Here is a 16,331-nt window from a genome sequence, read left to right as displayed (position 1 = left end):
ATATTATTTGCTTTTCCGCACTCTGATTTATTGAATCTTATCTTATTCATGATATCTAGTATTAGTTGCTTTTACCTTGATTATTATTGTTCATGATTATGTTATCATGTATGTGGGAGGCATGGTCCCTCGATTCTTGATCCTTGGACTGTGGATCACATTCCCGGGTATGCCAGATGGGGTACCGGCTGGGTGGATGTGACACTATGGATAAGTTAGCTAGGCTTTATGTGGACAATGTTGTTCGTCTGCATGGAGTGCCTGTGAGTATTGTGTCTGATCGTGACCCTAGGTTTACTTCAAGATTTTGGAATAGTTTGCAGAAAGCTTTAGGAACCCAATTGATTTTGAGTACTGCTCATCACCCAGAGTCTGATGGACAATCTGAGCGGACAATTCAGATTTTAGAAGATATGCTTAGATCTTGTGTTCTTGATATGAGTGGTAATTGGGATGAACATTTAGCTTTGGTTGAGTTTGCCTATAACAATAGTTATCAGTCGACAATAGGCATGGCTCCATTTAAAGCTTTATATGGAAACACTTGTAGGACGCCTTTGTATTGGACCGAAACTAGAGAAAGAAAAGTGTTAGGCCCAGAAATGATTGAAGCTACAAGTGCGATGGTAGATATGATAAGAGAAAGGATTAAGACTGCTCAGTCAAAACAAAAATCTTATGCTGATAGAAGAAGATCAGATTTGGAATTTCAAGTTGGCGAGAATGTTTTTTTAAAGGTATCGCCTATGAAGGGTGTAATGAGGTTTAATGTTAAAGGAAAGCTTAGTCCTCATTACATTGAATCTTATGAGATTCTTGAAAGGATTGGATCAGTTGCTTACCGTTTGGCTTTACCTCCGTCACTCGTTGAGACTCATAATGTATTTCATGTTTCGATGCTTCGAAAGTATGTTGAGAACCTGGATCATATACTACAGCAAGAACCTGAAGGACTTTGCGCTGATCTATCTTATAAGGAAGAAGCGACCAGAATCCTGGAAAGAAAGGACAAGCAGTTAAGGAATCAAACTATCCCTTTGGTGAAGATTCATTCAGTGGAAGAATCATACCCTGAAAGAGGCGTCTTGGGAGAAGGAAGAAGACATGAAGGAGAAGTTTCCTCATCTTTTTGGAAGTTCAAATATGCTTTCAATTTCGAGACGAAATCTCTTTTAAGGAGGAGGGGAATGTGAAAACTGGCCCTAACCTTAACCCGGATACTCTTTGTCTGTAGGTCCAAAGATCCGAAGTAGAAGTGAAAGTCAACTATGGGCCATATTAGTAGAAGATATAGTGTTCGTGTGACATCCAACCCAAACCTTGTAAAACCCAGCCCTAACCTTGACCCGGAAACCTTGTTATTTGTAGGTCCGATGACCCGAAGTAAAGTAAGAAGTCAGCTTTGGGCCATCCCAGTAGAGGACTTGGTGTCTGGCTTTGAATCCATGAAAGTTGATGATGAGGTTCTATTTATGGAAACTGAATCCTGATGAAGATCTGATTAGTTGATGGACTTGGAGTGCTCTCTATCTTGGTTTGAAGGCATTTCTACCTATTAGGTAAGTCACTTGACTTGTGTGCAAAACCCCTTTAGGATTGGATTTGATCTGGACCTTCAATTCCCTGTTTTGGTCTTGCTGTCGGCATTGGTCGACCGATTGGTCGATCGGGCCATCGACCAATCCACTCGACCAATGAGTGCTGTCTTTGGCAATTAGGTTGTTCTTGCTCTATTTAAGTCCAATCTCGAGTCCACTTCGTATTTGCTGCCTCCAAACTCTCTGGAACGAACCAAAGTCCTCTGCAAGTCATCTCTCTTGCATCCTTGGTGTTTTCTTGACGGATCTTCGTCGAAACTCTTCTTTTTGCATCAAAAGGTATGTCTACTCTCTCTTCTTCTCCTCCATCTTTGTTTTTCTTTCCTTTTTGAGTTGAGACAGTAGAAGAGATGCTGCATTCTCTGTTGCAAACATCTCTGAACATGTTCTCATGATCATCCTAAGGATTTGAGGCTAGAACAATGATCTTAACCATGATCATTGCAAGCTTTTGAAGGAATCATGATCAAACCATGATCTAATCTTTGTTAAACTCCTAATCTGAATTCTGATCTCTTTGGATCTTCTATGTTGATCATGTTAGTAGTTAATTAATGTGTTTTCCTTCCATGATCCATAATCTATAAATCTCTAGTTGTTCTCTTCTACCTTACTGTGTGTTCTTCATGATGCATGGTAGTTACATATATGGTAGGTTTTATTTCCTTATTTAGATTTATGCTTCTAAGCCTTGTTCCTTGAAGATCTAAGTATGTTTTCATGAAACCTTTACCTGAAGCAATGATCCATCCTTCTATTGTTCTTGTCTTTGTTTTCTATTTCAAATTCATCAAGATCCATGGTTGATTTAATTATGGTAACTTTTTGTTTCCTAATTTGGATCTTGATATCTTGATTTGATTGGTGTTTTGAGGTCCCCTATATGTTAGAATACTACTGATGTAGTTTACCCCTTGATTAGTACCCTTTTGAACCACCAAATTCGGATTTCATATCTTAAAACTCTGTTTTTAGGCTACTGTCTGCATTGGTCGACTGATTGGTCGACTGGACCAGTCGACCAATCCACTCGACCAATGAGTGCAGCAACTCCAGAATTGGTCTATGTTGGATGTTTTGGTATCTTTTCTGTTAGGGATCTTTCCTAATATGTTGTATATACTTGTTTAGGACCTTCTTCTCAAGTTTGCCGAGATCTTACTTGATTTCTTAGGATTCCTTTGCGAGTTATAAAAGGTAAGGATGGTTATTTCCTTAATTACATAGATAGCATGAATCTAGTTTCTACATTTGAATATCATAGATATGATTCCTAGATTAGATTCTTACAATGATATACTACTGTTGCATAACTTTGATTACAGTAGCATTACTTATTCATATTAAATTGATTCATGTATGATTTACTTACCAATGTTATAAAAGTGATTGTAATTATTGATTTCTTTCCATATATGAAGTTACCATATATGTGATGATATGAATTGATGCATGTGTATGCTTAAGTATGGTTTGGAAAGGAGAGGTGTCCTTTTGACACTTCTGTTCTTGGACTACTACGGGAATATTATTGGATGTTTCCGGAGATGCCCTCTGGACACCTTCCTAAACTGTTGGATGACATATCTAGGATTGTCTAGTAGTGTTTGGCTAGGATGTCCTGTTATGTCAGACCCTAATCGGAGGGGTATTGAGACCGAACGACCCGTGGTAGCAATGGGGATTCATGGGCGCTCAAGACCGGTAACCAACCCGTGAGAGGACAGGAATCACATTGTGGGGGCCATTTATTGGTAGGGTTGCATATGGTTAGACTTGGGCTCACGGGCGCTTAAGACCGGTAACCAACCCGTGAGAGGACGTGAGAGCTTCCCGTTTACCATATGTGGATGATCAATAGGGTTGATGAGTCCGTAGTCGTGGACTATGAGGACTCTAGTGTGAAGGATACCGGAAAGGATCGTCGGGACGAGGAATGGACGTATCTGGATCTGACTTGATGTAACTAAGTAGAAGACTTGCATTTGGCTAGGTTTTACCCCGACATGCGCCAAGATTTATACCAAATGGTTGTGAGAGAGTGTGTTGACTTAACCCCCGCCAAGGTTTGTCCCGAGGGATGAAGGACCCATTACCAATCGGCTGCTCAAGACCGGTGAAATGATCCGTGAGAGAATCCAAGATATCTTAAATGGTTGAGGATGTGAGTGGACTTTCCTAAAGAAGTACGGTGCTATGACTTAAAGCATGTCCGCCAATAGAGACCAGCATACATAGAGTTAGATTCATTCATTCATTGCTTGTCTCATATCATATTGCATTCATGATTGTTCCGGAATCCCGCCATTTATGTTATTATGGATTTTTAATCGCCTTACCGAGTTTCTTTGAAACTCATTCCTTTATTGTACAATTTTGTTAGACTATCCTGCAGTACCGAGTACTATGACGGTCCCTATGAAGAAGCGCAAGGCGAAGAGGCATATCTCCAGGAAGGTGATTGCGGTTACCACAATTACTCTGAAGATCCCGCGAGTGGTTATGCTCCGTACGATGCTTAGTCCGACCATTGAGTGGAAGCGTCCTTGTGCCATTTATGAGATTTACACTTACAAGGATGTTGTCTATAAAGTGGAGAACAATTTAGTTACCCAATACTTGCTACTGGGATTAGGTTTTGTCTAGTTTATTCTTTAGAGCTACTTTTCCGCTGGTTGTAAAGTGGGATTTTTGCCTCACTTTACTTATCTGTTTGATACTCTGATTATATCTATTATTCTGATTCATTTATGATTCATTCTTTCTTTATTGGATCTATGATTTATCTTCCGCACTCTTGTTATGGTTGTTCATGATTATGTTATTGTTTATGTGGGAGGTTGATCACTCGATACCTGATCTTCGGGCTGTGGATCACACTCTCGGGTATGCCAGATAGGGTACCGGCTGGGACGGCGTGACAAACCTAGCCCGGACACCCTATTTGTTTTGGTTGAAGAAAGACTTGTTTAATATTAGACCTTAAAGTTGGACCTTGATTTCAGTGTTATTATCTTTGAAAGCCTTAAGAAGTCATGCCAGACCTTTCCTTTAGGGTAGACCTGTAATATTTGGCCTTATCCTAACCTTGGCCCGGTCCGGAATCTATTATGTTTATAGGTCCAAAGACCCAAAGTGGGGGAAAAGAGACTTTTAGACCCTTTTGTTTGATAATTTGGTGTCGGAACCCAAGCCCATGGACATTGACGATGATGCCCCTCACTTGAGAGCATTGTCAGTGTTAGTTTTGAATCTGCGCACCGAAGAGAGGTGAATTAGTTGAAATACCTAATGAAATCCTGTGCTCAATCCTAATATATTTCCTGAAACTAGACTTCTTGATGGACCTGTAGGAGAAAACCCCACTCAATTTGACCCCATATAGCCCCCCAAATCCCTGTCCGAAGTTGCTGAACTGTGTCTGGCAAATCCTGCTTGCGCATTGAAGAATGTGAGCTTATTTGGTGGACCTAATGAACTCCCATGCTTGATCCAAAAGTATTTCTGGAAACTAGACTTCTTGATTGACTTGTAAGATAAAACCTCACTCAATTTAACCTTGTATAGCCCTTCGAATCCCTGTTTGAAGTTGTTGATCTATTTCTGGATTTTCTGCTAAAACTTGTTACCTGTTTTGGTCGACCCTTTTGGTCGATACCATTGACCAAGGCATCGACCAAAGTTACCCAGAATCAAGAAAAAGATGCTTTTTGGATATTCCTTCATCTATTTAAGTGAAACCTCGAACCTAGAACGATATTTTACTCATTTCAACACCTGAGAACGTGGGAAGGCTCCTCTTTGGCTTGGGTGATGATCTTCTACAAAAATCATTGTCTCTTTTCTCCAAATATCATCTTCCAAGGTATGATTCTCTCTCTTGCTCTCTATTCTACTCACTTCCCTTCTTCTTTTACTGATGAGACCATGGCCAAGGTGCTGCAACCTTGCAAACACCTTGCCATTAACGTCTCTTCCCATTTATACTTGCTTTTCCTTCATTCTTGCTATGCCTCACTTGCATCTTGATCCTTACATATACATTACCATGATTCCTTGCTTAACAACTTGATTTCTTATAGTAAACTGAGATGTGGAGTATGATTAGTCTAATCTCTGGCTTGCAAATGATTGTAATCATGTTCCTAACCTATTCCCCAACTAATTCTCTAGCTTCCCTTTCAATTCCATCAATTTCTCATGAATGCTAGGATTCTTGTCTTTAGAACATAGGAACTCAATTTGGGGGTTTTCATTTGGACCATTGGATTGTGATAATACTTGCTAGGTAGTGTTCTTACATTGTTATTAATCATCCCTCCAAGTTTCAGATCGATCCGAACCCCGGAAGACCCATTTCGGACCAAAATCCTCAAAACCCATTATGCAGCCTCGAAGACAATTTTGGTCGATCCTCTTTGGTCGATGCCATCGACCAAGACCATCGACCAAACTTGCTACTGACAGCAACCTTGCTCCGTTTTGACCCGTTCGACCTCCGATTTTCCTGATTTCTTTTCTAACCTTTCATTTATGTTTGTCTAGGGTCTTATTACCATCTTTGGATCATTCTTTTGAGATTGTTGGATTATCATCATCGTGACTTAAGGTAAGGACAGTTGTTACCATGACTACATAGATTATGTGATTCTTGCTTCTATGTTAGAGACTTAGTAGATTTACCTTCTTTATCGTATTTCCTACAGTATATGACTATTATAAGTACTTCAAGTATAGTAGTGCCATGTTTACATATTCTTTTGTTATCATGATTATGTATTCTTAATAAATTCATATGTAATTGATCATGTTATGGTATGTATCTTTCTATATGATGAAATGTCATTTATGTATGATATGATGGGATTGAGAATGTGATTGAATAGGTATGATTTGGGATTGGGGAATGTCCTATTGACATTTTTGTCATTGGACATTGGAGGGAATAGTATGGGATGTTCTCCGAAGATGCCCATCGACGCTTTCCCGAATTATTGGATGACATACATAGGACTTGTCTAGATGTATGGCTAGGATGTCCCTGTCATATCAGACTCGAATCGAAAGGGCATTGAGACCGAATGATGCGTGGTAGTGTATGGTTTGATGGGTGCTCTAGGCCGGTAGCCAATCCGGTAGGGGACATAACCATGCTACAGATACCCGGAAGGAGCCATTTATTGGTAGGGTTGCAAATGGATAGACTTGGGCTCACGGGCGCTCAAGACCGGTAACCAACTTGTGAGAGGACGTGAGAGCTTCCTGTTTACTATTTGTGGATGACCAATAGGGTTGATGAGTCCGTAATCCAGGATTACGCTGACTCTAGTGTGAAGGATACCGGAAAGGATCGTCGGGGGCGAGGAATAGACGTATCTGGATCTGACTTGATATGACTGAGTAGATGACTTGCATTGGGCTAGGCTTTACTGTGACATGCGCCAGTACTTATACCAAACAGTGATGTGAGAGAGTGGTGACTAAATCCCCAACCATGGTTTTTGAGATAACTTTACCGAACTTCCCGAGCAGGACCCAAGATATCTTGTATGATTGAGGAGGAGTGACTGACAACCCAAAGAAGTATGATGCTATGACTTAAAGCATGTCTACCATAAAGACTAGCATACATAGAGTTAGAATCATAATTGCATCATGTGTTTCATATCATATCGCATCATGCTATGTTTTGTATCATGTATCTATGTTATTGTGGAATAACCTGCCTTGCTGAGTTCTTTTGAACTCACTCCTTTTTGCAACATTTTTGTTAGACTCTACTGCAGGTACCACCACTGTTGACTATGATTTTCAACACTCTGAAGACCAAGTTGATGACCCATACCCCACTGGTCACGGTGTACAAATTGATAAAGACTAGTAGTCCGAGATTGGGACTTATCTGGAGCAGTTCGGCCTTTGCACTTGTGTGCTAGTGTTGGGATATCATCCCATTTTCTTTTTAACCTTTTAGTTAATTTGTTGAGACCGTAGTTTAGTATGTTCCCTTGTCATGTTGGGAACCGGTTGTAACCCTTAATTTTAGTCGATCTACCTTCCGCTAATATTATAGGATGGGTTTCCTCCCTCCTTTTCACACTTTGATTATTTGTCCTAATTGTATCATTTCCGCACTCTGATATTAATTGTGAAACCTTCTGAGATCTTTTATAGACTTTTATTATTAAAATATTTGAATACAAGGAATTGTTCTTGCTTTTGATTATATTATTGTGCTAAGTGGCTATGATCGTTCCTAAACTTGATCGGCGGGACCGTGATTCACTCCCCGAGTAATCCAAATAGGGTACCCCCTTGGTGGATTTAGGGCGGGATGTGACAGTTCAACTCCGAACCTATGGAGATTGAAGATGATGCCCCATACTTGAAGACAGTGTTGGATATAGAGAAGAGACTATGCCTTGATGAAGAGAAGATTAGTTGATGACCTTAGAGCTTGGTGGGATATGATTTAAAGCCATTTTTCCATGCTAGGTAAGTTAAAGTGTAATATCCAGCCCTATTCTAACCTTGACCCTGACCCGGATCCACTGTTGTATTCAGGTCCGAGGACCCGAAGCGGTGGAAGAAGAGATTTATGGACCATTCTGATTGATGGTCATGATTCGGAGACCGAGCCCATGGACATTGACAATGATACCCCTTGCTTAAATGCATTGTCAGTGTTTAAGGAAAGTCTGCGCATTGGAGAAGATTAATACGGTTGATGTACCAAATGACCTCCTGTGCACAATCCGAAGGTATTCCCCGAAACTAGACTTCTTGATTGATTTGTGGAAGAAAACCTCACTCAATTTGACCTTGTATAGCCTTTCAAATCCCTACTTGAAGTTGTTGTTCTAAACCTGAGTTTTCTGCTGAAAACATTTTGATCGATCATTTTGGTCGATACCATCGACCAAGGACCATCGACCAAAATGTCCCAGTCTGCCAAGTTAATGATTCCATGGAATATTCCTTTTCTATTTAATATGACGTCGAGCCTTGAGCCTTTTGCAATCATTTTTCTCACCTGGGAACGTGGGGAGAGCTTCCCAAAGCAGCTCCTTGGTTAGTGTGAAGGGTATCTCATCAAAGACACTTAGTTTATCATTGATTCTTGTCTTCATCTTCCACACTAAGGTATGACTCTTCATTCCACTCTCTACCCTACCATTTCCTACTCTTTTCTATTGTCAACTTGCTGATGGGACATTTGGAATGGTGCTGCAACCTTGCAACCACCACTCCAAGTGCCTACTCATGCTCAATCCATGATTCCCTTAGCCATTCATTGATGCTAATGCTTATATCTCATGCCTAACATATGTATTCCATGATTTACCTATTAACATCATACCATTTGATATCAAACTGAGCTATAGAGTGTATTATGTTCATGTTTAACATTGCCATATGATTCCAATCGAATTTCTATTAGTTCCTCTAGCTATTGCATGCTATTCCTCATCAATGCAATCAATTCCAACTCATGCCATGATGTTTATCACTTGAACTTGATAGCTCAAATTGGGGCTTTTTAATTAGACCATTGGATTGGCTTAATTCCTTGATTTATAGTGTCCTACTACTGTTGTTAAGTATGCCTCCAAGTTTCAGATTGATCCGAACATCGGAAGACTCATTTCGGACCAAAATCCCCAAAATCCACTATTCTGCCCGAGGACTATTTTGGTCGATACCATCGACCAAGACCATCGACCAAAGTTGTTGCTGACAGCAACCTTGGTCAGTTTTGACTCAAATGACATCCGATCTTCCCGACTTCTTTTCTAACTTATTATTGATGTTTGTTTAGGGCCTTAACAATTCTATTGGACTATTCTTGGTATTCTCAATTCATCATCAACCTATCCAAGGTAAGGATGGTTATATCCATAAACATATAAGTCATCAAGTATTGAACTGTGCTTTATTCAAAGAATGAAATCCCTAGATTTCTTTCAATCATTATGATACTGTTACATATGTGTTAGAACAGTAACATTTAAATCTTTATACATTGGTTGTGTTACTTTATCATTTTGATTTGCTTATGTTTATAATGATTCGTTTCAATATCATGATTTGATTACTATTATGAATATGCATTGGATGCATGGAAATGATGAGATTTGATGTGTGATTGCTTACGTATGACTTGGGATTGGAGGGTGTCCTACTGACACTTCTGTCCTTGGGCATCGGAGGGAATAGTATGGGATGTTCTCCGATGGTGTCTATCGACACTCTCCCGAGTTATTGGATGACATACATAGGATTGTCTAGTTGTGTGGCTAGGTTCATCCTTGTCGTGTCAGACCCGAATTGGAAGGGCATTGAGACCGAACAACCCGTGGTAGTGTATGGTTGGATGGGCGCTCTAGGCCGGTAGCCAATCCAGTAGGGGACATAAACCATGCTACGGATACCTGAAAGGGGCCATTTATTGGTAGAGTTGCATATGGATAGACTTGGGCTCACGGGCGCTCAAGACCGGTAACCAATCCGTGAGAGGACGTGAGAGCTTCCCGATTACTATATGTGGATGACCAATAGGGTTAATGAGTCCGAAATCCGGGATTTCGCTGACTCTAGTGTGAAGGATACCGGAAAGGATCGTCGGGGGCGAGGAATGGACGTATCTGAATCTGACTTGACCGACTGAGTAGATGACTTGCATTGGGCTAGGCTTTTCTGAGACATGCGCCAGTACTTGACCAAATGGTGATGTGAGAGAGAGGTGACCGATCCCCTTACCATGGTTTTTGATGACTTTACCAATCTTCTCCGGGCATTCCCAAGATATGAAAATGGGAGAGTGACTGACGACCCAGAGAAGTACGGTGCTATGACTTAAAGCATGTCTACCTTAGAGACCAGCATTCATAGAGTCAGACTCATATTTGCATCATATGTTCCATATCACATTGCATTATTATATGTTTCTGAATGTGTATGATTTCTGATTATGGAATAACTTCCTTGCTGAGTTCTTCAAACTCATTCCTTTTGTGCAAATGTTTTAGATTACATTCCAGGTACTGAAGATTACGATGGCACCTCCTATGAGGCGGACTATGATTCCACATACTACCCTTCGGGTAGTGGCGGCGGTGAGGATTCGTATCTTGGAGCCGAGGAGGATTATTATTCGCACCAGGGTTAGCCCCACAGTTGTGCGGGAGCGGCAGCGCTGGGTTTACTTCATCCGTACTGTTGAGGAAACTACCATTAGTATAGAAGAAACCCTAGCATAGTGCCCCATTCCCCTGGTGTATTTGTGGAACCTTGGATTTTGAAATTAACGTGTCTTTGAATTATTCTGGTGATACTTGGATATGTAACTAACTTAATTTAATACTTTTCCGCTGCTCTGAGAGGGTGACTACCACACCTTCTCACCCTTTATGATTTTGATCATACCTTATTTATTATCTATATTCCGCACTCTGATTTAGTTAATCTTGTCTTATTCATGATACTTGATATTAGCTGTTTTTACCATTGATTATTACTGTTCATGATTGTGTTACCGTGTATGTGGGAGGCATGGACCTCAGATCATTGATCCTTGGACTGTGGATCACATCCCGGATATTCCAAATGGGGTACCGGCTGGGTGGATGTGACATAAAGTATATGTGTTTAAAGTTTCGTTTGATTCTGAGTAGTGGAAGACCCTCAAATCCCTGTCTTTGGCTTTGCAGACAGCCTGGGTCGACTGCTTGGGTCGACTGGGCCATGCTACCCAGCCAATCGACCCAGAGTTGCTGAACTCAAGCAGAATCTTCTGTTTTGAGTATCTTACTATATATACCCCATGACTTTGTGATTCTAGTATCCTTAGCCTCCAAAACACTTAGAGAACGAAGGGAACCCATCTCCAAGCCTCCAAGAGTGAAGAAGAAGATCCAACCTTGCAAACTTGCAGGTTCTCTCTCTTGTTCATCAATTAAAGGTTAGCATTCAATCTTTTGTATTATTGATTCATTCTTTCCATGATCACTCTCATCTCTGAACTGAGATTATGATGAAGATGCTACAACCTTGTAGTCATATCTTTACAATCTCTTTTCATTATCTTGTACCATGATCATCTCATTCATTCTTAACATGATTTTTATGATTTCTTCTTAAGCTATGATCATATTCCTATTTTGATTTATCCTAGCATTGTAGATGCTTCTCTATGATTATTCATACCTCTGATCTACTGTGTTCTTGTACTAGAATGAGATCTAATCATCTCTAGTTCATCTCTTTCATTCATAGCATGTTTCCAATGAAAACCATGATTTTTACCAAAATAGAAACTATGATTCCAAATTAGTAAGTAATGGTTTTAATGGTTGTTTGATGTCTAAATTATGCTTTTTAGTTTTAGACTACTGTGTTAGACATTCTCTCCAAGTTTCGTCGCATTCCGGTTTGTGTAGCATAGGTATCGGATCAAGATTCTATTCTTGAATTCGGATTTGCTCTTGGGCAGATTGCCTGGGTCGACTAGATCACTAAACCCAGCCAATCAACCCGCAAGAACAGAATCTGATTTCTTCGTCCAATTCAATTCGATTGATGCTTATTCATTTAGGACTACTTCCTAATGATTGTGTGATGCTATTCTAGGGTTTGTTTTCTAACTTTGGATTCATCCTCTTGTTCGTCCGGAATATATTCGAATCTATTTAAGATAAGGAAAGTTGTTCACATTCGGCTAGGCTTTACCCTGACATGCTTCAGTACTTAAACCAAACGGTGATGTGAGAGAGAAGTAACTTAACCCCCAGCCATGGATTGTCTGAGAGGGATGACGGACCCTTTGCCAACCGAGGATGAGTGAATTGAGACCTACCCAAAGAAGTATTGTCACACCCCACCCAGCCGGATCCGGTCATACCCGAATACCCGTGGGGGTGATACACCTCAAGATCTAGGTTCAGGGACAATTCCATACAATACATGATAAAGTAAATTTGAATGGACCAGAGATAATTCAGTTCAAGTATTTAATAATCAAGAATGAAAAGAAAGGATTACAATATTCAAAACTCCCTTTCAAAACTAAACATCAAAGTTATACGAAAAGAAAGAATGTATAACGTTGCAGCGGAAATAATCTAAAGAATTCTAAGGAAAAGACTCTCCATAAGAGCAATCTTGGCAGGAACAGGAAGCGTCATGTGCCTCCACTTCTTCTCCAATTTCACCATCTTGATAACCACCTGATAAGGGATCCTCAACGAAAAAGGGGTCCTCATGACCTGTAGAACAATCTAAAGAAACAACAAAATAAAGGAATGAGTTCATAGAACTCAGTGAGGTAACACAATCACATCATATCTTCGTACAATTTCCATGTCAACATTCATAAGACAGACATGTATTTAATAATATAAATAAACAAATGCAAAGTGATGATATGAGGTTCTTAACTCTATAATGTAGTCTCTAATGTAGACACGCATTAAATCATACACCAATCTTCTTTGGGCAGTCTCATCACTCTTCCCTCACGGCACTTAAGCACGTCTGTTGGGTTCTCCGCGGCTGTTGGGTAAAGTCTCATCGAGCCATGGTTGGGAATTAAGTCACCACTCTCTCACATCACCATTGGTATAAAATCTGGCGTGTGTCAGGGACAAATCTAAGCCCAATGCAGGGTCATACAGTCTCGTACTACAATGGTCCGGATATCTCCCCTCACGCCTAGTGCTCTGTTGGTTAAATACCTTCCCACCTATGAATGTAATCCTCAACGGGAGGCATCTGTTGGACTACATCCCTTAACCCAGTGGTCATCCACATATAATAGACAGGATGATCTCCATGTCCTCTCACGGGTCGTTTCACCGGTCTTGAGTGCCCTTGAGCCCTTATCTGTTGTATGCAACCCTACTTCTCTATGATGATAGTGGGCTTGCTCGATACAGGACCCAGCCACTACCATCACCGGTTAACCGGCTTCAATACCCCTGCCGGAAGAGTAGTAGTACTCAAGAGGTCACCTAGCCCAACACTTCCAAACATGCCCTAAATATGCCAACCAATAGTTAGGGAAAGCGCCAAGGGCACCATAGGAATGCGTCCCATACCGCCTCCTCTGGTATCCTATGGCAGAAATGCCAAAAGGGCATTCCCCATTCTCCAACCACAACTAAACAATCACACAACTAGGGCGATGGGTGAAGCCACAACCCAAGCAGATAATACAAGGTAGAAGAAATAATAATATTTCTCCTCTCCCTTCACATACATTCACACTCCATATCATAACAACATTAATATATTTCACAGCAAGGAGCAACATCATAAGTAATAATGGTAAACATATATTATGGCAATTCATATTTATCAAAAGATATAAAATAACAACAATCAATTCAATATAATGGGTTGGTTATTCCTCACCTTTTATTTTGATATTTTCTCCACAGATCAATACTCTCTTCCCACAAGGAAATAACCTTTGGGTAATTTACCCTAATCATGCAAAAGGATTAACAAAAATAAAAATAGGAGTTAATTTGGGTTTAGTAAAATATGTAAAAATATTCCTAACAACCCCAAATAGAACTCTAGGTTCTAACTCACCCTTTTAACCTAAATCGGCTAAAAGTTATAATTTTATCTTTAATTGAAGTCGAAATGAAACGAAATTGTGGGGAAAAATTAATTGGCAATAAAGAGATCACAATGGTGTTCTCAATTTGATTTAATTTGACCTAAATCAAAATGCCCCAAATTGGCTCTCATGAATCACCCGTGGTTAACCTGGAGAGTCAAAATGAATCACCCTTATCATGGGATTGCACCAATAACTCATATACTAGAAAGGGACATTAAATAAAAATTGAGAAATAAGCCATCAACCTAACATGCTTCCCTTTCAAGATTCCTCAAAAGGGAAGGAGAGAAAATACTCACAAAATTGTGAGTAAGAGAATGACTAAAGAAAACTAACCTTTCTTGAAGTTTTCGTGAAGATTCAAATCACAGAATGCCTCCGGAAGAATGGAAATCGCCCCCTCTTTCGTTTCTCCTCTTCCCACAGCCTCAAAGTCGTTCTTGTAAAATAAAATGCGGCTACGAATGAGTTAAAACATAAAATAGGGTTTAAAAATCCGAAATTCCGTTTTTGCCCCTAAATAGAAAATAGGGTGGGGGATTGGTTCACCCAACCGGCCCAACTTTTCGTCCATGGTTGGACCCCCAAATAGACTTGGAATTCAGTGATTTTTAGCTCGTTGGAAAGGTCTTTCGATGATCTTCGATTTGATACCTTATTTGTGTCAATTGAATTATCCATCGCCAATCTACGAACATGCCAAAATCGCCTTTTAACACCATCGTGATGAATCTTCTCTCTTCTTTTAAACTCCATAAGAGTTATCAAATCATCACTAGGTTCATCCATGATCATTTGGTCCTCCTCCGAACCTTCGGGCTCAACTCGAATGGTCCACAGTTGTTGCCGACTCGAGGCCCGGGTTCGCGGTCCTGAAACCATAGGTTAACGGGTTAGAAATCCAGGGGATTTCACATTCCTCCCCCCTTAAAAGAAATTGACGTACCTGAGGCACCAAAGAGGATAGGATACTTTTCCCGCATTTCATCTTCCTTTTCCCACGAAGCTTCTTCTACTGTGTAATTCTTCCACCTAATCTTCACCAAAGGAATGGTTCGATTCCGGAGTTGCTTGTCCATTCGGTCCAAAATCTCTGCAGCCTCTTCTTCATAAGACAAATCTGCACTCAATCCTTCAGGTTCTTGTGGTAATAGGTGTTGCGGGTTCGCTATGCATTGACAAAGCATAGAAACATGGAACACACTATGTACACCTACCAAAGATGTTGGGAGTACCAACCGATAAGCAACTGGTCCAACCTTCTCTAAAATCTCAAAAGGACCAATATATCTTGGACTAAGCTTCCCCTTGATGTTGAACCTCATCACACCTCTCATTGGTGAGACCTTCAAAAAAGCCCTTTCGCCTACTTGAAATTCCAGTTCTGTTCTCCTTTTATCTGCATAGGATTTCGGCCTAGATTGAGCTGCCTTGATTCTTTCTCTAATCAAGTCAACCATAGCTCCAATGGCTTCTATCAACTCAGGACCCAAAACTCTTCATTCTCAAACTTCATCCCAATAGAGAGGAGTTCTACATATCCGTCCATACAAAGCCTTGAATGGTGCTATGAAATCCAGCCCAAACCTAGCCAGGTCACCCTATCGGTTTTGGGTAAAGAAGGGTTAGTTTAAATGTTGACTTTAAAGTTGGACCGTGATTTCAGTTTTGTTTAATGTTGACTTTGAAGTTTGACCATGATTTCAGTTTTACTATCTTTGAAAATCTTAGGAAGCCATGTCAGACCTTTCTCTTAGGGTTGATCCAATGTCCCAAAATGAGGGATGATGTCTTTGTGGGCCATCTCAGTAGAAGATATGGTGTTTGACCCAAAACCCATGGATATTGATGATGGTGTTTCCTTATGGAAACCTTAATTGATTTGGTGTTGAACTACTCATTGGTGAAGAAGAACTTAGTTGATGGACCTAAAACTTAGTTGGACCTAGTTTGAAGACATCCCTCCATACTAGGTAAGTAGTATTATGCGTTGAAAGAAGCCCATCCAAAAATATTGAAGTTAGGCCCATTAAATCCCTATTTTTGAACAAGCTGTCTAGGCAGTGGCATTTTGGTAATTTTCTGTTTTGAAGGTTTTTAAAAGC

At 40.3% G+C, this 16,331-nt stretch overlaps 1 protein-coding gene across 1 annotated transcript; it reads right to left on the bottom strand.

The window, feature by feature from the left end:
- Nucleotides 1-12,728: 12,728 nt before the first annotated feature.
- Nucleotides 12,729-15,686, bottom strand: LOC149029027 (uncharacterized). Its single transcript, XM_089140323.1, has 2 exons — nucleotides 15,173-15,686; nucleotides 12,729-12,862 (listed from the first exon to the last, which is right to left on the bottom strand). The coding sequence occupies exons 1-2, from the start codon at nucleotides 15,684-15,686 to the stop codon at nucleotides 12,729-12,731; spliced, it is 648 nt and encodes a 215-aa protein (XP_088996449.1).
- Nucleotides 15,687-16,331: the final 645 nt, after the last annotated feature.

Source organism: Hakea prostrata, chromosome 1 (genome assembly GCF_041222555.1).
Source record: "Hakea prostrata isolate BN-2017 chromosome 1, UWA_Hpros_2, whole genome shotgun sequence".
NCBI classification, from domain to species: Eukaryota; Viridiplantae; Streptophyta; class Magnoliopsida; order Proteales; family Proteaceae; genus Hakea; species Hakea prostrata.
The sequence above is the reverse complement of the archived record's forward strand: the minus strand, read 5'-3'. Positions and strand labels throughout refer to the sequence as shown.

Coding starts and splice junctions, on each gene's coding strand:
- LOC149029027 (XM_089140323.1), bottom strand. CDS start 15,686: ATGGTTGACTTGATTAGAGAAAGAATCAAGGCAGCTCAATCTAGGCCG. Junction 12,863..15,172: donor TATCCTCTTTGGTGCCTCAG/GTACGTCAATTT, acceptor ATTGTTCTACAG/GTCATGAGGACCCCTTTTTC.